The 26969-nt window shown below is 49.3% G+C and overlaps 2 protein-coding genes across 3 annotated transcripts in view; both read right to left on the bottom strand.

Moving 5' to 3' along the window:
• The window catches only part of WTIP (WT1 interacting protein), a 77582-nt gene extending 60067 nt beyond the window's left edge, over positions 1-17515 (bottom strand). Inside the window, exon 1 of the mRNA XM_027894530.1 lies at positions 15754-17515. Coding sequence (XP_027750331.1) covers positions 15754-17164 — 1411 coding nt within the window. The 5' untranslated portion in view covers positions 17165-17515. The remainder of the gene's footprint in view (positions 1-15753) is intronic.
• Positions 17516-25823: 8308 nt separating this feature from the next.
• UBA2 (ubiquitin like modifier activating enzyme 2) overlaps positions 25824-26969 on the bottom strand; it is a 20438-nt gene continuing 19292 nt past the window's right edge. Inside the window, exon 18 of one of the 2 annotated variants that reach the window (XM_027894533.1) lies at positions 25824-26955. In XM_027894533.1, the coding sequence (XP_027750334.1) occupies positions 26854-26955 (102 nt within the window). In that variant the 3' untranslated portion in view covers positions 25824-26853. The remainder of the gene's footprint in view (positions 26956-26969) is intronic. The other variant, XM_027894531.1, reaches the window with a different exon arrangement.

Here is a 26969-nt window from a genome sequence, read left to right on the forward strand (position 1 = left end):
AGTCAAAGTGATGAACAGGAGACAAAATGCTCTTCTCTCCCACTCCTGACACCCCACCACCCAGACATCTCTTATTTAGTGAGTAACTCATCACCTCACCACTCACAGTCACAAGACAACAAAGGAGTTGTGCCTAAATTTCTTGCAACACTTACAAAAATACAACTAAAGCACAGTTGTGGAGCAAACTCCCCTGGGATAATTGTTCCTTAAAAATCTTTCTAGAAGCAGCAAAAAGCAAACTCAAGAACTGCAAAAAGCAGGGAAAGAGTGAAAGCAGATAGAAAAGGGAAAGCAGACAGAAAAGCCTGAAGGGTTAGGAAGGTAATTTTCCACGTTGTTAGCTCCAGCAAACATCTCCAAATAAATGTGATCTTACGCAATTTATCAGCCAAACCTCCCTTCTCCATTTTGAAAGGCTACACAAAGTGGTGAAATGGTAGTTAATTTACGTCCTAGAGGACTGGCTAAAAAATAACATAAACCTGTAATCTTCTCCTAATTTCAAGTCAACACTTAACTGATATGAGAAGCCTCTATTCACAGCCACTAAAAGAAGCGTTCATTCCTCTTTACATCATCCCTGCACTGTTATGCCTTGATGCAATTTTCAACACCAGGTAAAACCAGTAAAAATTGGAAGCAGTGTGAGAAATCTCCCTCTCTCTGGTTTTAATTAAAATACTCAGCAAAACAGAGGGTGATAAGGAGAGGTAACTCTTTCCACCTCAGCTGTGCTGGCTGTTCACCCACCGCTCCAGAGCCCGCTGCAAATCCCACGTGCAATGGCAGTGGTAAATATTTTCCCTGCTACTAAAGCAGTGGTTCAGATTAGGATCATGACAAAAGCAATAAAAGATAATTCACACGTGATTATGATCTCTGTGGTAACTGCTGGGTGCCCTTTTAGGCTCCAGAGGATCCACCCGAGAAGTGGGCACCAGAGGAGCTGCCACCGGGAAAGCTGGATGAGACCTGAGCTCCCATCTGGGCATGGGGGGGGAGCTGGCACATCTCCCACTCAGGACTAACACACCAAAAGCTGACACAACCCACTCCCAGCCCCCCATTCACACACAGCTCTCGTGGGCAAACTGCCCAGACACTGAGGGTGGACAGGGCATGAGGAAAACACGGGACAATAGGGAAAAAATTCCAACATCCCTTTTCAAACCCATGACAGATACTCTGTCCATCACCCAGGTGTCCAACAGCACTGATTCTGAGATGCACCAGCAGTGAGTGGCCTCCAACTCGACCTCGTCTCACTGGTCACAGCTCTGAGTTCAGCACCTTAACCAGCTTTCAGTCCATTCACCATCCACTTACCCAGTCTGCATTCACCAGGCTGTCTGGAGGCTGACAGCATCAAAAGCTTTGCTAAAGCTGAGCTCCATGACCACTCCTCCCCCCCAGTTCACCAAGCTCTCCCTCACAGAAGGCCAGCCCAGCACCCTGCTCCACATGTTCCCTGGTCTTCCTTTTGCTAATGCACCTGCAGAAGCCTTTCTTGACACACCTTCCACCAGGCCCAGCTCCAGAGGAGCTTTGTCTCTCCTGACCCCAAGCATGTGTACTCTGTCAGTGTTTTTATATTCCTCCCAGCTCACCTGTCCCTGCTTCCAGCCCTTACACATTATAGAAATCCTTTTCATCTCTTTTTCAGAGCTCCTTGCTCATCCATGCAGGCCTCCTGCACGTCAGGATGGAGCATTCCTGAGCCTGGAGACTGCAATCCTTGAAAAAATCAACCAGTTTTCTTGGACCTCCTTTTCTCTTTCCCTTGCTACTTCAGGACTCCTGTAAGTCAGGAAGGTACAGAGCTTATATTCAATATTTGAAGTCAGGTCAGTCTACAGAAATGCTCTCCCCTTTTGCAGGAACTTGTAGAGTCTGGACTTCGGTTTTCAAGTAAAGCTCTTCCGTTCTAAATTCACAACAAAATGCTGTGGGTAAGTAAAGAGCTACCCGTGAAAATTTACACATTAAATGCCCACTTGGAGATTGAACTCCCCAGTGGATTCTCTTTGGACTTACAAATAAGCATAAATACATTTCTGAGCCTGACCTTTAATCAAAACATTCCAGATCAGTGTGTAAATCACTCTGTTGGATTTTTCCTTCTCACATGTTAAATCACTACAGCACAGCCTAATGCAACCATTCCCTTAATTGCACCAAAGCCCTTTTGAAATCTCTCCTTTCACTGTAACCACTAAGAAATAGGTTCCTCAGCGTTCCCTTTAAAAGAAAAAACCAAACCAAACACAACCCCCAAAGCTTATCTTTTGAAAACTAGCTAAAATAATTAGTCTAGTTGTTGAGTTTTTTTAAATTTATTCTCGCTTTTTTTAGATTACTAGAGCCTTTGTTTCCAGATGAATATAGCCTGTTCTGTAATTATATCCATGAAAATAGGGGTGGCTTTTACTAAATCAGTGACAAGTCTCTCTACTGTGTTTCCTCTGGAAGGTTAGGAGTGAAGTACAAGTTGGTACTGAGCTGGTGCCTGCACATCCCTTGCTTCTCCCACTGGTGCCTTCGAGAGATGAATGATTTTATAGTTTCTGGAGAGGACCTAATTGTTCAATTCTAGAGAAGGAATCGTTGTTTATCCTCAGTTAAAACAGCTTGTGCTTTTCTCCCGTACCAGTCACAAAACACCTTCTCTCGTCGTCTTTCACCACACGAGAGATGTCTCTTCAGGCAAAGCTCATCCTGGAGCTTTTTGAGAGAAGAAAACTTGAACTATTTTATTCCTATTTAGGACTAAGCTTGTGGACTGTTCTCTGTCCTGATCTACCCTCCAGCCTGCACAGAACAGAACACCCTTATCTCACCTCTTCCCTCCCCCTCGTGCTTAGAATTTTGTGCCCTGGCCCTGAGCTGCAGGGTGAAAACAAACACGCAACTGTTTGTTCCAAAACGGTCACACCTGACCTTGGAGTCAGTCTTACCCTAATTTAGATCCCAAGAAAACACTCACTCTGTTGCCTCAGGCCAGCTGCTTGGTGAGAAACTGCAACTTGCACAGTCAAAAAAATTCAAATTATTTGTTCGCAGGCTTGATGAACACTTTTTCTGGCTGGTAACTGATTTTTTTGGGGAACAGTAAGTGTTCCAGCAGGAAATGGTGTGTGCAGAACTGAGCCTGCACAGCAGTGCACCCAAATCCCAGATCTTCCTTTGAAACAGGAATCTCTCTCCAATATTTAGGGAGATTTTTCACACATCGTGGTCACCTGGGCGTGCAGCTCTTGCCCCGTGAGAAGGGCACATCCCATTCTTCTCCCTGCATTTTGGTTGCATCCTAATCAAATTTACAACATGCAAAAGCAAAATTAAAGTTGTGACTTAACATTCCCCCACAGTGCCTCTATAATTAATTTGGTGCCCTGCTCAAATTTAAACCACAATGATTTTATACCACTTTCAGCTCAGCCCTGGTACCGGTGGTTGTGGACCAACAAATATTGCCTTGAAATGGCAAAAGCCCAGAAAACAGTGAGAGGGACACAGATGCACAGCATGAGCGTCATAATAAAGGTGAAATAATGCATTTCTCAAAAATTTAGGCAAATATTCCCAAGGTATTTGCCAAAGCTCTCAGCAGCCCCTCTCTTCTTCCTGTGAATCAAATTTCTCCCTCACATTTTACACACTGGATAGGAACATTAGATCAAAAGCTTCCCAAAAGCAGGTGCTGGTGAGCAGTGGGCATTCCCAGAGCAACTCACCCTCTATTCCCCCCCACTGCACACCCTCCTCTCTGCTTTCAAGCACCACAGCAAAATTCATAGTGACCCTGAGGACCAGAGCAGCCAAATCCTGGCAGGGTCTCTGTACAAGCCCACACAGTTCTTGCCTTTGGGAGTTGAGAGGGGACAGGAGTGGAGGCAGGAACAACCTGCACCCAAAGATCAGAGAAGAAAGACACTCTGACAGTTGGGATCAGCCCATGCACATCACCCTCACCCAGCAATGCTGGATGAGACAGCTGGAGGAGGAGGCACCAGGATGGAAAAGTGGAACAATTCTTTACCACTGGCTACCGTGACACCTGCGGTGTCACATCCAGCTGATGTTTGTGCCTGGTGCTGTGCTCCCAGCAGCCTCCCAGAGCCCCCTCACCCCATGGGTGGGGTTCAGCTCCACGCTGGAACCACACCCAGCCCTGCTGGGGGACAGGACTCTCAGTCCCCAGCCCTGCTCCCATCCAGCCACAGTGGCCTTTGGCAGCCCCTCAGCCTGTCATTCCACCTGCAGAGCAGGGTTAGGAATTCCCAGGCAGGCACTCCAGGCAGGAAGAGCTCCAAGCCAATACTCATTATTCAGGGGGTACTTAGGCAGAAAAACAAAACCAAGTCCTTCTCCTGGACCTTGCAACGCTTCCTTTCTCTGACCTTGCACTAATCCAGCACTGGGTTTCCCAATTCTGCCAGTCCAACCAAGCAAAACACCCAGCCATTTCAAAGGAAGTTGTGCCCACAGAGGAGCCCAAAATTCGGCCTTCAGCTCAGGAGCTTCGGGTGTTTTGTTTTGTGGGTTGTTTTTTTTTCCCTCTTCCATGAGCTACAGAGGTAAATCAGACAGACAAGTGAGATGGGGGTGCCCAGCCAGACCCCTGTGGCCAGGTGGGTTTGAGCTGCTTGCCACTCCTGCCACCCCCACGGGGAAGGCAGGCAAAGCCCCTGGAGGTGGGAAGCAGGGAAAAGCAGAGCTTCACACACTTGGCACTCCAGGAAGCTGATTTGCAACTCTGCACTTGGCACTTCTTCAAAGTGTTTTCTTTGGGAGAGCCTCTGGGGATCACCTCTTTCTGGGATGGTTCTTCAGAGGCCTCAACACCTCCCAGGTGTGGAGCAGGGGCTGAGAAAGGCCGTTCCCAAAAGAGTTAACATCAGTTTGCTCTTACACAGCATGTAAGGTTGCTTCAGCCTAACCCAAGCCACCCTTTCTCTTTTCACATTTTCTTAATAGGTCAGGGAGGGTTTTTTTTGGGTCTGACTTTTTAAAAAGTATGTTCTGGCACTCCAGAGTCATTCCATCCCACGTGGAATTGCCCCATTGCTCTAGGGCAGTGTGGGATTTGGTGAGTTAATTGCCACATCTCTGCTCTGCCAGAAACTACTGCAAGGGGCAAACCTTGCCTGTGCTGCACTCAGAGCTCCAAGCCCAAACCTGCCGTGGATTTGATTTCTCTCCTCTCTGAACTGGGCAGTGACCTGTTTGCAGGTGCTGCTTGTGTCCTGCACCACTCTGCAAGACAGGAAACACCTCCCAGCACAGTCACTCCCACCAACCTCACACAGCAATGCCTCTCTCAAAAGGAGAGTCCCTCAGTGGACCAAGCAAAACAACCAGCCTTTTTCTAATTGTTTGTAAGCCAGCATCTGAGACCAGCACCTGGTGGCTGCCATAATTTCATTAAAAAAAATTACCTGTCATTAGTCTCTTGGGGAGAAAAAAAAAAAGGCAACCAAAGGAAGCAACTGGCAACAGTGCTGAGAGCCCCCAGCACCTCAGCGAGCACCCCCAGTGTCAGGGTGATCTCTGCAAGCACCTCAGCTCAGTGGGGACAGGTGGCACCACCCCTGTCTGTGCTGGTTCTCTGCTCTGAGCACCCTCTCCAGGTTTAGGTCTTGATACCTTTAAGGACTTCTGTTCTGGGCAGGAAGCAAAAGGAGAAAAGCAGAGGATGCACAACTTCACTTCCAGACACAACCTCTATCCCACCACATGCACCTTCCACCCATCTCCTGGGAGCAGAGCAACTTGGGAACTCCATGCTAATCACTGACTTTGTACAAGCTGAAAAGGTCAGCAGGGCAGAGAGCATCATAGTCCTCTTCCACACCACTGGCTCCACCTGCTCTTTGTTAGTTATATCACAATTTGCAGGAAATTGGTGCCTACCTGTCAGATACCACATTCCCAGGCAAACTGCACATCCCTTTTACAGCCCCAACACAGAGCACTGATACCTGACCATTCCACAGTGGGCATGACCTGGGAGGTGCAGAGGCTGCTGGACAAGTCAGGGAGAGAAACACAGCAAGGGTAAAACACTGGTGTGAATTTACTTATTCCCTGATCTCTGTGGTGTAAGGAAAACAATCAGAGATAACTCCAAAAACAAGTCACTCATGCCCTCATGACCTAAGCAGGACTGTCATGAACAAGGCAGGACTGGATTTATCACACGTGTTCCATCTTGTAAATGAAATTGTAATTGGTTTCCAATGGAGCAAGTGCATCCCTTGCTCTGAGCCACTTCACAGGGCTGCACCACAGAGGCCCAGCCCTGCTCTAGCCAGGAACAGATACAACAAGCCAACACACTTTCCAGGACAACTGGCTACTGACCTACAGCTCCAAAAATGACATGCTTATTTCTCAAAGCAGCTCAGAATCTGGACTCTAACGCACATGACTGGTGTGCAGATCTGTTTTCTATTGAGTGTTTAGATCTGGGAAACATGGCTTTGATTAAAAGTGGGCAACCCACCAACTGCAGAGAATTTTCACATAACTGCCTGGCAAAAAAAAAAACAAAAACAAAAAGAAAAATAGAGCTGCAACAGTTATTACCCTTCATCAAAACTTCTGCCTTGTTCCCTGAGGAATTGCCCCTTCCCCCATGTACACCTGAGAACTGGGATGCTCAAGGTTAACAGCATGACAACTACCACAACACAGAGAAACACTGAGACATCCAATATTTTACCAATTACAGCTCTTTCCACTGCCTGCTACTCACAGTTGTTTTGCCTTAGCTGATGCTGAGCTCCAGTACCTTTTGCTTCTTTTATTTTTTTTTTAACAAAACCAACCAAACAAACAAAAAACACACACACAAAAAAATCAACATTCTTAACTTAGTTACAGAGAGATAGAAAGAAGAGGGACAGGTGAGACAGTCCCAGACTGTGGGTCTAATCCTGCTGCATTTCAGATGGATGACAAGAAGAGACAGGGCAGCACATGGTCAGGTTAGCACCCTTTTGAGCAGGGGAAACCATAGATAAGTGACCAAGTTTATCCACTACCCCCTTCCTCAGAACCATTCCAGGGACTATTTTGCAATCATTCAAACAAATGGATTTAGAAGGAATTTCACACCAAAGAAAAAGATAGAACACCAAGGTCCTACTCTAATGCTACTGTAGGCAAAGCCACAAGGCCAGGCAAACAGAACCCAGCCACAGCAGCAGAGCTCTCTCAATTCAGCCAGGTCCAGCCTTGATTTATTACACTTATTAACAAGGCCACACTTCTCCCCACTTCGGTAGAAACCCCTCTCTACCCAAGGTTTCCAATCACCCACATGCTGCAGTTCTGCATTGCATGAAGACACACACCTTAAGGAACCTCAAATTACCTGTTAATTTAACTTCGGGACACCTGTGAACAGCTGAGCCCAACAACACCTGAGCCGAAAGGGCCCCGTGTTTAGGACTGGCCTTACCAGATGCTCCCCAAACCCCCTGGGCTGGCAGTGCCAGCACAGAAGTGACACTGGGGGACATGGAGAAAGTGCAGCAGGACCACCCAACTTCCAGCCCAGGAGCTTTACTCCTGGGATCCCTGCACTCTGCATGCCTGGGACGAGCTGCAGCTCAGCACAAAGGTTTGTGCAGTGACCGCCAGAACAAAAGGGTATTTCCCAGGCCTGGGAGAGGCCACGGGCTCCCCACAGACCACAGGAAACATGAGCCAAGCCAGCTGAAGCATCTAAACATGCACAACTGTCAAACTGCATTTGGGGATGGCTTTTTGTTTCTCTTTATTTCAACTTTGAAATCTTCTAATTTTTTCCAGTGGCCACATTAAAAGGAAGAAAACATCTTGTTTTCACTTTCCAGAAGTTCTGAGGTGTCACAAGTGAAACAGTTCAACAATTAAATAAACGTTTGGATGGCCAGGAAAACATGTGAAAGTCCCTAGCAATTCTTCCTCCATAGCCATCTACTTTTCACAAAAACCATAAACACATTCTGAACTGAAACACACCTTGTTCAGCCAAATTCTTAAAAGACCGACGTTACATACCAGGCACGACCTTTTATAACCTGTTAAATGCCTCCTTGTTGTCCACTTGATCCACTCCCTGGCTGTTTCATCACAGTATGTGATATTAATATCCTTTACCCTTGCACACTGCCTTCCCTGCACTTCTCCCAGCATTCATACCCATGTTAGCCCTCACAGCTGCATTTCAGTGCTGCTGCCTGCAATTACAGACTTTACACTTAATCATCTCCCCCAAACCCAGCCTTAAGGATTCATACTCTTACTCCAACCTAATCACATCCCTCTTTCAGAGTTATTTGGCTCCCCATCCCTGGCACTTGGAGGAACTCCGTTCTCTGCTGGGCCAGATAGCTGAGGGCACCTGTCAGCACGTGTGTCCCCCCACAGCCCCAGCACCACCGAGCTTCAAACCCGGCTGCCTGCAGGTTTTCGTGCAAAACCTGCCAAAAGGAGCTTTCCCAGCATCTCAGATTTGGAAAAAGGTGTGACAAGCAGTAAATCCCTGCCCCCAGCTGGGTGCCCCTGAGTAAGCCCGTCTGTGTTTTGTGTTTTCTATGCACAGTAGTTCTCAGCTGAGCATCAAACGAGTGTCTGTGCTCTGGGGGGGTCGGGGGGGGTTTCCCTTAATGACTCATAGGCCTTTCCTTAAAACTTCTCTGGAACACATAAATGTGACATTAGAGATTTAGTAAAATTGCTCCAAAAAACAAGGAATGGTGTTGCAGACAACGTGAAACGCTCCAGCTGGAAGGGATACACGGCTTGCTTGGCAGCTTTCTTGTGCTGCTCTGTCTCAGCACGGTAACAAGCAAGGCTACACTGATAGGGAGTTACAGCAACACAGTGAGGTTAATAGGAAGAGATAACACATACCACAGAATGGAACTATCTGCTCCAATGCAGGAAAAAAAAAAAAAGGACAGAGTGCACTTCCAGAGAGCATCCACACAGGCACAGTGGAAAACTGCATGAAAATCCTGCTGAACACCACAGTTATTGGTCCATCATCAGCACATTTGCTAATTTTCAGAGATGAAGGCTGGCCCTGCTCCCTAACAAACCAACAGGAATTCTGCTGGCAGCCTTGGGAGCCATCACACCCCTGGAGCACCTCCAAGCAAATGCCACATCCCAGCCCCAGGTACCTCTGCCCTGTCAGCACTTGAACCTTCCAGGCAGCTGAGCACAGCCCTCCAAAGAGAGCCTTTTTAAGCTCCTAATAAAACTTACAGACATCCTACACATTCCTGCACTTCATCCTTTTATACTGCCTCAGTTTTGGTTTATATCACACATTCCCATCCCTGTCAGAGAGGAGGCACTTTGTCCAGGATGGGCACAGAAAGCAAACACCACATTACACTCTCAGACACAGAGTTTCTCCAGCCACAGAGTTTTTTAGCATAATAATAATTTTAGCATTTTTTAAAAGTAATCAGTTCAGTATTAGCAAATTCTCTTCCTCTGAGAGTGCTTTCTAAGCATCCAATATCCACATGGCTGTAAGAGACATTTACATCCTCATTTATTAACTGGGGATATTAAGGAATTCAGCCCAACATTTTTGCTGCTACCACAAAGCCATCAGTGGTAGCACACAAACCTGTATTATTTACACATTTTAGATGTAAAGGTGATACAACTTCAGGGGTGTTTTCTATTAATAACCATCAACTTCAATCACACTGTAACAACAGCTACTTTGACAGTTACCTGTTCCTTCACAGCAGGGTCACATTTCTGCTCTGCAAACTCCAGTGGCCACGGAATCCATTGAACTCATTAAATTGGGATTTACTCCAAATTCACACGTCACTGTGTACAAATCTCCAGTGTGTGACTGAGCATCAAACGGGACATTTGCATACATAAATCTTTGTGGAAGATCCAGCACAGAGGAAACAACTGCCAATACAAGTTAAACTCTGCTGGAGAAGCCTTTTTTCCTTTCAGCCTTGCTTAGGGTGTCTCCCTGACCCCTCTAAGGGAGCAGAGCTCATTGGGTTGGGGAGATGGGCACAGGGAAGGTTTAAAAGCCGGATGTTACTTCTGGGAACTTGAGAGCCTTGTACTTGAGGAATGCACTTGGACCTTGTGACAGAGCCCTAAAAGCTGAGCAGACTCAAGGAATTGCTGGAAGCCACCATCCCCCCTTGCAGGCAGCGCTTTGACAACAATGCAGAGAGAGCCCAAGAGTAAAAGCACAAATTTAAAAAAAGAAACAAACAAAACCCACATTTGCCATCAAACAATACCCCTATTCACAGTCAAGTTTCCTGTAATCCAAGGTAAGAAAGGTTTCCTCCCCATTCATAACACGGGCTTCTCTGCACCTTATGGTCACCCAAACTCCCATTTAATGTTAATCGTACACCTTACACACACCCAGCACTTGTTAAAATATAAACACATATTCTGCCTCTCTCCCCTTCTGCTATTACACATGACAGAGTTTATCACTCCCCAGCTTCAGGGAGGCTCACAAGCACGTGCATGGCTAGCAGGGACTGACTGCAAGAAGCCATCCAGGACCACTCCCACAGCCTTCACAGCCCATTTCATACCACAGACAGTGCTGTGTGGACTTGTCTTATTACACTTAGTTTTTGCATCCTCTTCTTTCCTTTGAATTCCTTCTCCATTCTCTCCCCTGCCTTCGAATGATCCTCTTTTCTCTCTCACTATTTACCATTCTTTCCTGGACCCATTCAGGAGGGCAGGCTCCTGGTAGCTCGAGGATGCTGCAGATTCACACTTACCCAGCACCTGTCACTGCAGCCCTTCCTGCCCCTTCCCCAGGGAACACACACCTCCCCTGCCTGACCCCTTTGTGAGGGCTGTCTTGAATCTTGGCTAGAAAAGCCTGACCACTCTCGACTGAGTTTCAGCAATCTATGAGGGAGATGAGCAAAGCCAAGCTCTGAGGTACCTGGCCTGTTTGAACCCTTCAGGAGACCACACCCTGGAAGTTTAATTCTATTTAGATGTTTGCCCATGAAAAGCAGATTTTTCACAGAACAGCCTCACCTGCAAATGTTGAAGGATCTCAGCTAATTACCAATGTTGAATTGATTTCCAGGACCAGACAGAGAAATATAAATTAATTCTCAGATAATAAATCTTGGCTTATTTCCGAAAACAGTAAAATGCATTAACCATTACTTCTATTTTGATAGAAACAGGGAAGATCTAACAGTTCTCAAAGAAAGCTCCAGGAATCCCTAAGACTGAAAAGAACACTTCAACAAATCTCCCAAGTGTTCTGGTCACCAATTGCCAGCTGCCCTAAATTTCACTCAGATTTTCCCATTTCATCTCAAAGCAATGCAGCTTTTAAGGACTGAGCACTGTCACCTGTGTTAATTTTGATCTCACCTGCACACCCAGAACAAACATGAACATACAACTCTCAGCTCATGAGCATAGCGTAGGGCTCTAAAGCTCATCCATATTTACATTGACGACTGAATGTAAAAGGCAGAGAGGGCTTGCATGGGTCTAGGGATTTACTTCTTCCCTTCACCCACCTACCAGGCCAAAGGCTTTTCATCAGGATTTCTTGATGGTGCTCCAAAAAACGTGTGCTGGGTGGCTTTCTGGGAAGACCCAGGAGCTCTGGAGAGTCCAGCCTACCTGCAAGGATAAGCCTGGGCTATTGCTACACAGAGAGTTATGAACAGAATCCAGACTCTGAGTCTCCCTCTGCGACATCAACCCATCCCTGCTTCACTTGGTAAACCTTGCACTGGACACCAGGAAGGGTTTTCCACACCACCAGGGCGCAGGGTCGGACAAAGATGCCCGAGGAAGACAAGGAGGGTGACAGCTCTGTGGCAGGACTGCTTGTTTCTCCCTGGGGAGCATCCCACGAGGGATGGACTCGCTGTGCTCTGCATATCAGCTGTGAGACACGGGGAGGCAGAGGCTGTGGGGGGGAGGTGGCAGTGAGGGGTGGGGATGGCACTGACTGTGCCGAGAGGGGGAAAAGCACCTTCACAAAGGGCACTCTCTGCACGGGGCTGCTGAAGGACAACAGCAGAGCTGCAAACTTGCTTGTCTCTCTCTGTCCAGGCTTTGCAGGGACAGGAATCCACACTCCCCCACCTCCCTGGGCTCACGATGCCTCTTGCATCTTCTCTTTAGTTGAAGATAAGATAATTAAGTCACTTCTTGTGCTGTATCTCACCACCCTGACCAGGATGAGCAGACAGCCCTCGTTGGGCAGTGGCTGCAGCACAGCAGGGGCTGTCAGGAGCGTGTGATTGCTGCCTGCACCCCTCTGTCAACTGTCCCTCCGTTCCTGAGAACACACCAGTGGAGTCCCAGGACACACAGAGAAATCTTGTTCAAAAACAACAGCCAAATCAGCATAACTGCTCAGCACAGTGACATTTCCCTGCCTGGCAGGTGACAAGCCACGGGTTTACAGTCAGTCCCTCCAGGACTGCATGACTTTGATGAGGACGCCAAAATCCAACTTCTGCCTTAAACTGTTTTTTTCAACACCTAGACATCAGACTGAAGAATTCTGCAAAGTAAGAATTTAAGACAGCTCCTGAGCTGATGACTTTCCCCAACACCCTCAAATGTCCTGTTGACACCTCAGGATGAACACGCTCTTTCAAGAATATTCCTGAAACAACTCTGACAATTCACTTCACCATGTATGAATGCTGAGCTGAGAACAGTTATGAAAGTGAGTAAAAGTACTTTTTTATAATGTCTTTTCTCAGCATCTGCCACTAACACAAGCACATTCACTAAACTGTCAGTGCCTTGGCAGGGGACAGACAGGGGCTCTCAGAGGGTTGAGGATGAAGCGGTTTGGGCAGTGGCTGCACAGGAGATAGCTACAAGGGAACAAAGCCTTACAGCTCTGCCCAGTCCAAGTGCAGGCTCTGCCAAAGGAAAGGTCTCAGCCTCCTGGAGCACCCTCTGTCTGCACCCTCTGCCTTGGGTCAGCTCCAGCCATCTCTTCAACGAGGATGAACAACACTCCCTCCTTCCTTCCTTCTCTGCAGGCTTTGTTTTCTGTCAGATCAGTGGGTGCCTGTGGCTGCAATGTGTTGGGGGTGGGCACTTGGAAGGGCAGGGTGCTGCCCCTCAGCTGTGCAATGGGCAGAGCCCTTCCCTGACAGCACCAGCACCTTTAGTCACATTAAACCAGCTTCAGAAGGGCATCTTCTGAAGATCACAAGTATGGTTAGGGGACCACTTAAACAGACCCACAACCAGACTGAAGGCAGGGTAGAACTGTTCCTTCTCCAAACAGGGCTGGTTAGTCCTGTGCCCTCAGTTTCAAAATAGCACACTGCTCAACTTTTAGTTTACTGGGAGCAGAACAACAATGATGACAGGACACAGTAAATACCCAGTGCCCTCATACACGCATTTACTCACTAGACAGTTGAGCTCATCTAATTAAGGAGCATTAAACCATCTCCTCTGTTCCCTCTACCTTGTTAAAGACTATTGGCTCCACAATTCCGTTCTCCACAGGCATCACAGCACACCCACGACTGCCTTTGGAGTGTGCCAGACACCCGTGCTATGGGAGTGAAAGCATAAGCAAAGGCTTCACAGCTGCAGCCTGTGCAAGCTGCTCCAAAAATCAAGGCATTTTCTTTGCTTCCTTTCGTTAACATTGTTTAAGACCCTCTCAGGTAAATCTAACTAAACAGCAGACTTCTCCCCGTCCTGTTCTCGCTCTCCTTGTCTCTGACCCCACAGCCCGTGGTCACCCCTGCTACCCTCTTGCTCACTTGCTCAGCCCAAGCTCAGTGTACACCTTTGTGGATGATCTGAACCAAAAACGTGGGATCAAGTCCGACAGGATTTATCAAAACCTCGACAACTCATAGAAATCAACTTTCTCTTTCAAAGCACCTCAGTTTTCTGGGTTTCATCTGCTTCCAGGGTGCAAGTCACAGCAGTGCTGCTTTGTGCTGCTCCACCACAGGCTCCCAGGGCACAAAGGCACCGGCTCACTGCTCATCCTACCCTGGCTGCATCTCCCGAGGTTTGGGGCATGCTGCAACATGTTGCTAAGGAATATACCTGCAAGTAGTGACACTTGCAAACTCTTATAAAATAAGAAAACTCACCCACAACAGATTCCCCTTGGCTGCTCTTGGAGTCCCCGATCGCACACCCGGCTTTCCCAGGCAACTGGAAACACCCCCAGAGGCTCAGGACACATAACTTGTTTGTTAGGCTGGATACACCTCATTTCTCGATCTCTCGCAGAATATCGTGTCAGTTTTGAAGGTAACATTTCCTGCAGTTCGTGTGTTACCAATCCTCCCATCCAGCTCCTGCAATACCCAAAGTGCACCGTCCCTGTCCCTCAGGAGGGAGCAGCACCGTGCCAGGTGCCACCCACCGCAAGAGATGCAGCAATGGGTGACCATCAGCTTTCTTCTGAACCCCGGACAGATGAAGGCAGGCGGTAAACACTGCATTCAGCTTTCTCTGTCTGGGCACAAAAGCTTGTAGAAACTATGCTGCTACAGGTTACAGAAGGGCTTTCCCAGTTGTGAGGGTACTGCTCAGGTAGTACCTCCACCCACCGGCCCGACAAACACATGGAGCCCTGCGACTCCTTCCTGCCATGCAGAGCACGCTAATGCCGCGCCAAAAGTAAGCTAAATCTCGTGTTTAAGTCAGGTAACACACGGCTCCATCCTCAGGAACGCTCACGCCGCTCAGGAATCACACGCACGGCCAGGGAGCCTCTCCCCGCGCCCGGGCAGCACACAAAGACACCGAGATAACCGCTCCCTCAAAGGCCACGCATGGGGCTGGCTCATCCACAGCCCCTCACCTTCCCAGGCCTCCTCCTCCCTCCCCTCCGGGAGCTCTTACATCCCTGCTCACAGCCCTCGCCCCTCGTTCAAGCAGGGACAAACTCTGTGAGGGCTGCCCGGCTCACCCTGGGCAGCACAAACACAGCACTATTTGCACGCTCCAGCTTTTCATACCGAGTACCACATAAAGACAGGTGAGCTCAATCCCAACTAATGCGGCTACACAGCACGTCCTCTCATTTCAAGAAGTTACTTTTCTTCCATAAAGAAGCAACAAAAATCCAGGAGATGACAAAGGCGCTGATTTATCCTCAGGAAGGACTGAGGGCTCTCCTCCAAACTGCTCTGTGATCCCAGGGATGACACGGATCCCTGACAGCTCCGCGTGCTCAGCAGGCCCTGAGGCCTCGCGGGGCATAGACAATGCTGGGCTCCCACAGGTGCTCTGAACTAACACAAAGATTGCACTGAACGAGGCACTAAAAATTGCTTCACCGTCGTCTACAAAAGTTATCACAGACTGAGAGTACGATCACAAACACCGCAGGCTCTGGGATGCTGGAGGTTTAGGGGGAAGCTTCAGCAGCCCGTGAGGAAAGCAAAGGAGAGAGTCACTGTAAGCCCCTGCTGCACAAACAGCTCCTGTAACACTTCAGACAAGCCTCCTATCCGCACGTGGGAAAGGAAGCATCGCACATCCCGGCAAACCGCGTTAGGAACACACAAGAGAGAGATCACATATCAGGAACGAGCTATGGTGCAAGCACTTCTGACACTGGACAATGCTTGTGGCGATACGGGACTTCTGCAGTCACCTGGCCCAGAGCAGCCCCGGGCACCGCACACACTCGCCCTGTCCACGGCCAAAACCCCCCGGCCCGGACAGCCCCACACGCCCCCCAGCCCCACTCACCGAAGTACTCCTTCTTCATGTGCATCTCCAGCTCCTTCTCCAGCTCCAGCGTCAGCGCCTCCAGCCGCCGCTCCGCCTGGCTGGGGCCGCTCTCCCGGCACGGCGTCACCTGGTAGGGGAGCTTGAATTTGGGGGCCGAAGCGGAGCCTTTGGTCGGGCTGTAGGCGTAGGGGGGCGGCGGCTCGGGGGCGGCCGGGTGCTGCTGGTCGTGCCGCGGCGGGGACTGGGCATGGATGCGGTGGTACACGTCCAGCTCGGGCACCGCACCGTCCTCCTGCAGGCCGGGCCCCAGCAGCGAGGAGCGGGGCGAGGGCAGCTGCAGCTCGGGGTAGGCGCTCATGGAGCCGCGGGAGCTCCGCGAGCTCTGGCTGGAGATGCTGGAGCGGGGGCTGACCACGGCGGGGGCACGGCCACCCTCGGGGCCGCACAGGCTGGAGCGGGGGCTGGCCAGGGTGAGCCCGGCGCCGCCCGCCCCCTCGGGCTCGGCGTTGCCCGGCGGGCCGTACCTGGAGTCCGAGTAGCTGGAGCGGGGGCTGGCGGTGCAGGAGTACTGGCTGGCGGTGCTGGAGCGGGGGCTGGCGTGGCGCTGGTCGTAGCCCATGCTGATGCCGCTGGTGCGGTTGCTGCTGGGCTTGCTGCCGCCGCCGCCGTCGTAGCCGGTGAGGCTGGCGCGGGGGCTGGAGTGCTTGCTGGTGTCGCTGGCCGTGCTGGCGTAGCTGGAGCGGGGGCTCAGGGCGGCCCCGTCGTACTGCACCAGGCTGGCGCGGGGGCTGCCGAACTTGTCCTGCCCGGGCACCACCAGGCTGGAGCGGGGGCTGGAGAACTTCTCGTAGGGCAGCGCGGCCGCGCCGCCCAGGCTGGAGCGCGGGCTGGAGAACTTGCCGTGCTCGGCGGCGGGGCCGGGCGGGGCGGCGGCCAGGCTGGCCCGGGGACTGGCCGCGCCGAACTTGCCGTCCGGGCCGCCGGGCGCCCGCCCGCCGCCCTTGGCCACGTAGCCGCCGTCGAAGGCGCTGCCCGCGGCGTAGCGATAGCCCTCGGCCGAGTAGCGCTTGCCCTTGTCGGCGAAGCCGCTGTAGCAGGGCAGCGCCACCTCGGAGCGGGTGCACAGCCCCTCCTCGCAGCACGGCTCGGCCGCGCGGCCGTTGGCGCGGAGCGGGGCGGCTTTGCCGCAGGGGGCGGCGGGGAAGCCTTCGGCGGGCGGCGGCGCGGCCGAGCCGTTCATCTTCCGGCCCCGCTGCTCCGCCGTCATGTGGGCGGCGATGACCCGCTTGGTCTCCTCCAGGTCGGGGTGCAGCGCCAGGTCCCGGCGGCCGCCCCGGCCGTACGGACCCTCCGGGCAGGGCTCGTACAGGGACAGGTCCTCCATGAACTTGGTGGCCTTCAGTGCCATGTCCTCCTCGTACTTCTCCATGCTCGGCCGGAGCCCGGCGGCGCGGGGCGGGGGAGGGCGGCGAACTCTCCGCGAAACCGCAGCCCGGAGCAGAGAAAGAAAAAGGGGGGGGGGCGGGGGGAAGGAAAAAGAAAATCCAAAAAGAAAAAAAAAAAAAATCCCTAAATCCAGCAACACAAAAACCAGCCCGAAAGAAAGCCCCTTCCCGCGGTCCTGGCGGGGCAGCGGCGGGACGCGGCTCCTCCTGCGGGGGCTGCGGGGCGCGGTCACCCGGGCGGCATCCCGCGCTGGGGGCTCGGAGCGGCCGGGCTGCCCGCGGAGCGCGGCCGGCGCGGACGAGGAGCCCCTGTGTCACTTTCCAGCCTTAAATAAGTTGCTCGGTCCAGTCAATGGCGCGCTGCGCGGAGGAATTTGCGTTCGGCGGGTCCCGGCCCCCGCCGCCCCCGGCGGCCGCCCCGCGGAGGGGCCGCGGCCCGCCCGCACCCCCGGGCGGGGGCGAAGGCGGCGGCCGGCCCGGAGGGGCTTGGCGGCGCGGCGAGCGGAGCGCGGGGCGCGGCGAGCCAGGGACTCCTTTGTGTGGGGCAGGAATGCGAGGAAGGAGACTGGGCGCTGCGTCCCGCTGGAATGTAGTTAATGCCGGAGCCAAACAATGATTTTCCCCGAGTCAGGCAGGGAGAGGCGGCCGCGGCGCTGCTCGGCGGCGGGGTCGGCAGCTCCTTCTTCGGCTGGGCTGGCCGAGCCCGGCCCGGCCCGGGAGGTGCCGCGGCCCCGGCGGGGCTGTCACCGCACCCCGCGCCCGCGGAACCCGCGCTCGGGGCGCCCCGTCGGGAGCGCTCGCGGGTCCTCGTCCCGCGTGGAACTCCCCGGGACCCACGGCCTCGTCCCGGGGGAAGGGGCGGCTCTGCCCACCCACCCCTGACCGGGGTCCGCCCCAGGCAGGAACCGACATCTGGGCGGTGCTGCGGGGCCGGGGGTGCGGGAGCAGCCCCGCACCTGTGCGGAGCCCCCGGCGCTGGCCAGGTGACTGCTGGAAGGACCTGTGCTTGTAGCACGGCAGCTGAGGGTTGTTGCCAGTTATTTATTAAGTCTTTAAAAAAAAAAAAAAAAGGCAGCGCTAAGACATATGATAAACATATTGTGGCCTAAAGCAATCTGTGAGCTGACGGGAGTTTAAAAAAGCAGCTACTGTCTGTGTAACTGCGAGAGCTTCATCTGTTGATCGGTAACAAACGCTCCAGCGCTGCTTTGCCATTTACATCTGTGTGCTCACGGAAAAGGCTGTCAGAAAACCACCCCAAAACGGCTCCTGAGCCGAGACCCCCGACACTAAACCGCAGCCTACAGTTAATTTTTTGGCAACTAAGCTGCAACTCTCTGACAATCGTTTGTGTTGATGGCAGAAATGCTGACAAAGCCCTAAGGACAGGTACCCGAGGAGTGTCCTTTCTCTGCTGGGTGCTGAACACCCTGGGAAGAGAGAAATATGTTGCAAGTTTGAGCTATAGGCACTGCTGTGCCAAGAACATTTTATTCTGTTATCATACCTAATTAAACATTAAAAGCAACTGTGTACTCAGAAATGTCCCCAGCTGTGGAGGGCAATTGATTGGCAATCTGTTTGCTTGTGTGTGCAAAAAAAAAAAAAAAAAAAAAAAAAAAAAATCCAACAAACCATGTAAATGTGCAGAGCAAGACCTGAAAAGCAAATCTGTTGGACATGGCAGGGGCAATCCACTGTCAGTGTGCACACCCATAGGCAAACACCGCAGCTCTTGGGAGTCAAGTGCTCTTTTCTGTGTTCACATCTTTCATTACACTTTCTGTCCATCTCCTAAACAAGCTGTTACCACGTGCTCCTGCAGCTTTACTACTTGTGGAACAAGTTACTCTTCACCTGTAGCCCACAGGTGTGTGATGGAGGAGAGGCCTGCTGCAGTTGTGTCCTGGTGCAGGCCATGCCCAGCTCACCCAGCACGAGGCCCTCGGCAGCAAATGTGCCCCAGCACCCAGGGGATCAACCAGCATCCCATCACAGCCTGGGCTCGCTGGTAACACTGTCAGCAAAGACACCACTGTGCTGTCAGCCACGTAGCACAGACACCTCCCTGCCTAGAACAAAGAGAAGTTCCTCCCACGGAGCACATGGAATCCACCATCTGCTTCATCTGCCCCACCTGGGGCATCCCACGAGCTGAGCCTTCAAGTGTAGTGATGCAGAGCTCCTTCAGTCGTTCCTGGGGCCTGTACCAGGCTGTTCTCTCCCCGTGCTGACTTTGCATCTCTTACTACCAATTTTTGTAAGGTTGTCTTCCTGAGAAACTGGGAGAGGCTCATGGACAAGATGGGAAGTTGGTCTGTCAGAGCACAAGTAAACAAAGTGAATTTCCTCTATTTTGAGCTTATGCTTGGTGGGGTTTTTTGTTGTTTTGGTGGTTTGGTTTTGTTTTTTTTTTTTTTAACTTTACAATATTAGATAACTTTGGTATTAGCCTAACAGAGTGGGTAGGATATATTAGGAGGCCCTGCCTGTGTGCTCATGCAAGGAAGAATTTTGAGCAGGTATCTTTACAGTAGGAACTGCAGAGCTGTTGCTCTGGGAAGTCAGAAGGGGGCTGTGTGTCCTTCTGTAGTTTTGTCCTTCTGGGCCACAAATCTGCCCTTGTTTTGCCTTTTGAGGCAGCAAAATTCTGTGCTGCTTCTGCTGCCAGCAGGTAGCAGGTTTCTGTGGGACGTCTAAGTCATTAAAACGTGTTGTTGAGTATGAACTCAGGGGATAAACACACTGGGGGCTCAGAGAATCTGGGGAATCTCAGGGCTAGTGAGCAACGTGGACCAAATTGTAAAAATCACTCTATTATTTGAAAGGTTATGCTTGATAAGTAAACCCTCAAAGCCAGGCCCAGCCAAGCATGCTGAGTCCTGGGCCAGAGCATCCCAGCACTGTGTTCCCTCTGACCCCTCTTCACCAGGGAGCTGTTCTCCTGCCATCCACACAAAGAACATCACACTTACCCCACTGCAGCCACAGGTGTAGAGCAGAGGGGTGAGAGCAGCATGTCTGCAGTGGTGTTCAGCACACTTTGGCACTGCTGACAGAGCCCACCTGCACCAGGCTGTGCAAACAAGTGTGGAGTCAAAGCTGCTCCTGCTGTACCAAGTACCCCCATCATTCTCCTCACTGTTATATAGATGAAACCACAAAATACTGGCTAATTATAGCTTGACAATCCTGACCGGGCTTTCTCCCCACCTAACATTCAACATACTTGTTTAATTGTAACACCCACCAGTAAAATGTATATAGTGCAAGAAGACTCATACTTTGCAACTAAGAGCACAAGAGCTGTCAGAGTATTACAAAAGCTCAGCTTCATTTCACTGCTTGGTGTGGTAATCCTTGTGCCTTATTTGGAGTTCTATGGTAAAGCAGATATTAAGGAAAGCCAGCTGCTTCTGTTAAATAAACTCCATTGTCTAAGAGTTCCAGGGAGCAGAGCAGCCAGGTGGAGTTATTGATCTGTGAGTATCAGCTGGCTGGGCCTCCCAGGCAGCTCCTGCTGATTCCCAGGGCCTGCAAGGGAGCACTGCCCAAGCCAAGAGGCAGGGAGACCTGCCGGGGGTTTGGCTTCCTTGATTGCAAACAGTTTGTTACCAACAAAGCAGGAAATCTGTAAATGTAAGAACTCAGTGGGGAAACCTCAGCCCTCCTGAAGGCAACAGCAAAAATGCCAGTGCCTTGTGTTGCCACGTGTGTTCCATCAGACCTGGGTTTACTGACAATGCAGGAGGGAGCTCTTTGTCTCACTTCTTCCATTTAACAACTGGAAGCAGCTTATTGAACGGGATGCTGCCTGATTCTCTGCAATTTCCTTCTTTGTCTCCAGCACTGAGAAATCAATGAAATTATATCTTGACGTCCACAAGGTTTCCCAGTTTTAAAATTGATTGCTTTCTTGGTGAGGAATGTTAACGATTATTCTTTTTCTCTAGTCTGTTTGGAGACTGATGAAAAAAAACCCAACCCAAACAAACACAAAATACCAAAAGACCTTGTGAAATTCGTACAAAAATTACGAAGAAACGTTTTTATTTTGAGATGGGAGACTGAAGTTTTGATTGCCTTTGAAATGGTAGCTGGATTTATACGATGGATTTATATTGTTTTCTTTTGCTTGTTTGGATTCCTGTACGTTAATTTGTGTTGTGATAACCTTAAATATAAGCAAACATTTTGGAATATGAGGTTTGGATATTAACGCTGTATTTGGACTTGGGTGACTTGTTTGCAAATCACTCTGTTCTGTTTTTTAAAATCCTCCTTTGCAGTTGATCGCGGCTTCTAAAACTCGCAATGACAGAGTGTGTTCTAGGGCACCATCTCCCGGTGGACAGCACACATCGTGTTTGAACGGCTGCCTTCGCTGGGCACAACTATTTCAACTATTTCTGACTAGCACTACTCTGCAGGCTTACAGGTCATTTCTCATTCTAAATCTGCAATAAAACACTATTTAACATTTTTGACATTCTTCCTCTTCCTTGCAAATGCAGCTATTCACTGTGCTGCACAAACACAACTCGGGACAGACCCTGTAAAATTCCAGTCCCAACAGGCACTCTGTGTGCTGGTTCAGACACACAACATATGTCCAGGCACTTGGGATTAATGCACCATTTATGTATCTGATTGCTTTTAGAGTTTCATCTTCCACTTCTCTTCCATGTTTCAGATAACAGCACTCCTGTCCGGTGCAGTTTATTGGCTCATCCTTTGGAGACTGCACATGGCCCCAGCCACACTTCTTACAGTCACAGGACACAGTGGCTGGATATTCCAATGCAACCAGCCAATTCATTTACATAAATCCATAATTTAGGTGGTCAGCTCCGTTAGCAGTGCACCCACTTAGTACTTTTAAGGAGGTCTTAGGTTATAGAGCTTCTTATTTCAGAGACTTGGAGATACAAAGCAAACCTGGGACTCTGCACAGCTGAAATTTCTCTCGATGCGATAAAAAGAAAGTCCCGATTTCAATACTGCAAACCAGCAAAGAAATCAGACAGCAGTAGAATACAGAATAAATAAAGACTAGAAACTGTGCCTGAGGGTCAGACTGCCAGACATGAGCCCCCCGTGCTGTGCTGGTGCAGAGCGTCTGTGCCTCTTCATACCCGCTCTAGAGATGAGGCAGCTCCAAGCACTGCCCTCCTGACCTGGCAACACAACACCCTGCAGCTGGGATGGGATGGATCAGGAAAAAAAAGAGGCTATTGCTTTGTTGAGAACACTAAATACATTTATCTTTCATTGTATTTTCCGTGTGAAGTGGTATTATAGAGGTACCACTGAAAATAATGACCAAATTTGCCAGAGGACAGAGCTGTTCCCCAAGCAGGGTAACTCATGAAGGCTGGTCTCTGGATTCTGTATCCTCTGCATGCTCCAGCTCATAACCTGCCCTCCAAAGCCCCAATAATGCCACTGTCCCATCAGAGCTCTCCCCTGCACTTATCCCAGTCCTTAGCCACTATTCACAGCATCTCCAGCTTCCTCCCACTTTGATTCTCTCCCAGGACCCCCTGCCCTCTCTCTGTGCATTCCCTTTGTGATCCCCACAGCTCCCAGCAGCTTCCCAAGCTCCAGCCAGGTGTCTCTGCCATCCTTTTCCCCCAGCACACTCCTGCTGCCTCCAGTTCTGGCTGGTTGGATGTGCAGACAGATCCCAGCAGCTGTGGGAGCACCTCACCTACCCAGCCTGAGCTCTGGGGGTCGGGCTCTTCTTATCTACAGCCACTTACCCGTGGTGTTGCAGTGATGGAGTTCAGGTTTGCAAGGAGCTTCAGGTGCAGCTGTAAGGACTGGCAGAGCAATTCCCGAAGTATCTTTTCTTTTGGAAATCCTACTGCAAACTTCTCACTCTCCCTCGTGTGAGGGAAGGATCTGCTGCTGACACAGATGAAGATAACATGTATCTGAACAGCGATTTTCTTCTTTAACAGAAACAGATACCAAGCTGGATCTACCAGCCCATGTATTTGCTTCATCCTATTCCTCCCTTACAGAATCAAGGCCTCCAAATCAAAGCCCTGAATTGCCTCTCCCTCCCACACCTTTGTCTGCAGGTAAATGCTCTCTGTAATCACTCTCCTTAGACACCAGCACAGAAATCATCTCAGGCAAGCAAGAACCAGACAACTGACTCATGTAAGATTTGTTGTATTACCTTGATCCTGCTTTCTGCTTTCTCACACGTTCAGGATTTCAGATGCACAAAGGGGAGAGCTTCTTGTCCTTGGAGCTGCAAAGAGAGGAAAATACCTCTCCCTACAGGCACAGAAATAGAACAAACCCATATTTATTTCCCTTAATTCAGTGTTAATTCAGTTTTCTAACCCAAATTTTAATTTTTGGGGCGATAGAAGTAATGCTTGAAGCAGATATCAATGGTATCTTCAGACTGAACAGACAGGCTGATTTTATCTTCTGGGCTCTAATAAACAGTTAGCAAGAGGACATTGTTGTAAAGGTCAGAACTGGAAATGGCACATCAATCTGCTCCCAGCTGTCAGAGGGCAGAGGACACACCTCTCTCTGTCACTCAGCTATGCAATGGTTTCCTGAAGTACAGCTAAAATGTCACCCAGCAGTGACGTGGTTATCTGCACGGTGCAGGTGCTCTTTAGGAGATGGGCTGTGTCAGTAGGGCCCCAAAGCTCCTTCTCCTGAGTGGTTACCACCTCACAAGGGTGACTGGGGAGATGCTTTGAGAATTCCTGCACCCCAAGTCAGAGCAGCTTAAGGACTCTCTAATTAACAGTTGTCTATCGTCAGTGGTCAATATTCCTTCCCATGCCCCACTGCAGAAAAGGGGACAGACAGCAGATAGAATCCCAGCTTCACTCAGCTACACTCATCTTCCACTGTCTGGGCCATACAGGGCTCAAATTCACTAAGGAAATAGAAAATTCAAGTGTCAACAATTAACTGTTGCTATAAAAGCAGCCAGAAAAGCTTATCTGCATTACAGAACTTCGCATGAGTATAAACAAACATCTGGAGAACTCTGGGGGACAGAAGAGCCAATTTGTACTGATTTAATGAGCTGGGCTCAAAAATTGGTAGTGAAGATAGAAATTACTTTAGGGTGCCACACCAAGGCACTGGCAAGAATTTCTGCTGCGTTTGAACATTTAAATCTTGTGCCTTCCAACTACACTTCCTTCCACATGACTGTTACTGCTATTAGGGTTTGAACAAATTGTCAGTTGAAAAGCGGTTGGGTTTTTTTAATTATCTGAAAGCTTCATAAATGCTTCAATTTATAATTTTGTCTTCAGTTCAAGCTGGAAAGTTCCCCATTTATACGGTGTTGGTGACTGGTAGCCAATTAAGGACACTCACACTCCAGCAGTTCTGCTTTTCACCGAGCACAGCAGCAGTTTGAGTTGCAGTAAAAATCAGCCCCTTCCACGTGAAAGGACGATCTGCAGCATTTTCTGCCCGTGTAACTCCTTCCTGCCCAGACACAAGGGGCACAACGACATCTCCTGACCACATGACCAGGGGAATTCACCTCTGTGCGGGTGAATTTTCCTTTCACGCTGCAACCCAAAAGATAACACATTGTTAAAATTACTGATTGCTTCTCTAAAACTTCATCTCACCAACTAATGAGTAGAGGCCAGCAAGACTGAATAGACCCCCCCCATTTTTCCACTCCCCCAAATCTGTCAGTGATGTTATTTTGATGCAGCTCATACACCACTGCCAAGTCATGAACACTCTCAACACTTCAGTAAAGCTAATGCAGTGTTACCACAATTATAACCTCTACTGTTAGACTAGTTTTAAAAAGCTAGAAAGCTAAATTCAATCAATACTTTTATTTTTCATCAAGCTTAAAACCAAAATATGCCAGCCCTAATTTTTGGAAGATGGCATTAGACATTAAATTCTAGTGCTTCAGCTGCTTATGGCAAGAATTTTTTCGTTGTAGCACTGAAAATCCTTCCTGTAATGCCTCTTATTTACAGCTTTACCTCTCAGTCTTTGCTCATGCCAGCCAAGCAGCAGCCAATTCAAAAGGATTTAATTGCAGAGTGAAGAATGAGGCCTCCAAACAAGCCACTGCATATGACCATTACTGCCCAAAATAAGGAAGAAAACATTCACTGCCTCGTAGAAGCAGTTCTGCTCTGCCCTGGCAGTTCAACACCGTCAGAACCAGATGCAGGAACCAAAATTTTTGTTTGTTTGTCTGGTTTTACATTTGCCTTCTGTAATTTTGATTAAAAGTCATTCAGTTTGCCAACTGTAAGAGAACAAATCTTGCTGCTCAGCTGCTGTGCTCTGCAAGGCCAACAAATACTTACCTCTGAATAGAAGCAGTTTTGGTTCACTAACTGGAAGCTGGAAGATAATTTTGGTACAATGACAGAAATGGCCAATAAGTGCATTTTAAGAACCAACACTGACAGGTTAGAGAGCCACCATCACCAACAAATGCAGCAGGTTTTCAGATATTAATTCTAAACATTGCACTTTTATCCTGCCCACAGACTGTAATGGATAAAAATCAGTATTTTCCTCTTTCTGAAGGCAGGAGGGGCTGAAAACCTGTGTGTGGGGGTGCAACTGCTTCAGCTGAAGAGCCCAATAACTGATTGTCCAAGAAAAAAAAAACATTCACAAAAGTTTTATTAAAAAAATTCCCCTTTCACCTCAAACAAGTGAAGCTTAAGTTCTGTACTACTAGGTTATGTTTAGAAAAATGGAAATAATACAGTAATTTTTGAAGGCTATACATTGTAAAATCCCATAAGTCAGCATAATCTTGGACTGTGCAAGCAAATATAGCAAGTATTTCAGATGTTATTTATTTGGTCCATCAGATGTACAGTATAGGAGTAGTATCTGAGTTTACAAAACATCAAATATAAATAACCTGAAACTGTAACAATACACAAAAATTTGCTTCTTACATTGACATACCAGGCAGTACGAGCTGAAAAACTGGAGTAAATTAACAGTTTTACAGTAATGTACACAGTGCCAGCTGATGTTTGAGAACATGTTAGAACATGGCACTAATTTGCTTCGTTGAATTTTTTTCTTTACTTGTTCAGGGTGTGAAAAATGTTTAGGACTAGGCTAAAAATGTTTTTCTTCAAGCATCTGTGACCGTGTGAATGCTGCAGGTGAAGCCCTCACACATGGAATAAGGGACAGGTAAATGTGCAGGCAGGTCACTGCTGGGAAGCTTCAAAGGTACTCGCTGAGAAACTAAAAGTGTAGTTGCTTCAAATCTGGGCATCAGATTTTACTCACCAAGTGGAGGTTGGTTTTGTCCTGCTGGATGATACCTAAGAGGTATTTACACAGAAATAACATGCTTCTTCCATGACTGTTTAAGCAAATACCGATCTGTAAGTATTTATAAACTATGTTTCTAGTACATTTAATATCTGGAATTAACATGGAAAACATTTCTGGACGAGTCTAGTGATACGAGAGCTTTACCATCAAGAGAAGCAGACACAAATTATTTAAGCCAGTGATCTGGTGTTCACTTTGAACCAAGGCCTTAACATTAGTCTAGTTCTGGACATTTTTCACATCCCACACCATGTGCTGTTACAGTATTACATTAGCACGTTGTCAAGGGGCATTTGTGTGTTCCATCAAACGCTCTCCCTCCTGCTCTGCCAGCTCAGCACACGCCCTTGGTAGTGACGTACTCGCAGCCCTTCTCGTCGAGTTTCCTCTTGTGGCTCCTGTTCTCCTCCTCAGCGCTGCCTGAAGTACCTTCATCCTCAGAATCCACGA

This window comes from Empidonax traillii, unplaced genomic scaffold (assembly GCF_003031625.1).
Source record: "Empidonax traillii isolate 1590-97213 ecotype Southwest subspecies unplaced genomic scaffold, ASM303162v1 scaffold432:size744455, whole genome shotgun sequence".
Classification (NCBI taxonomy): domain Eukaryota; kingdom Metazoa; phylum Chordata; class Aves; order Passeriformes; family Tyrannidae; genus Empidonax; species Empidonax traillii.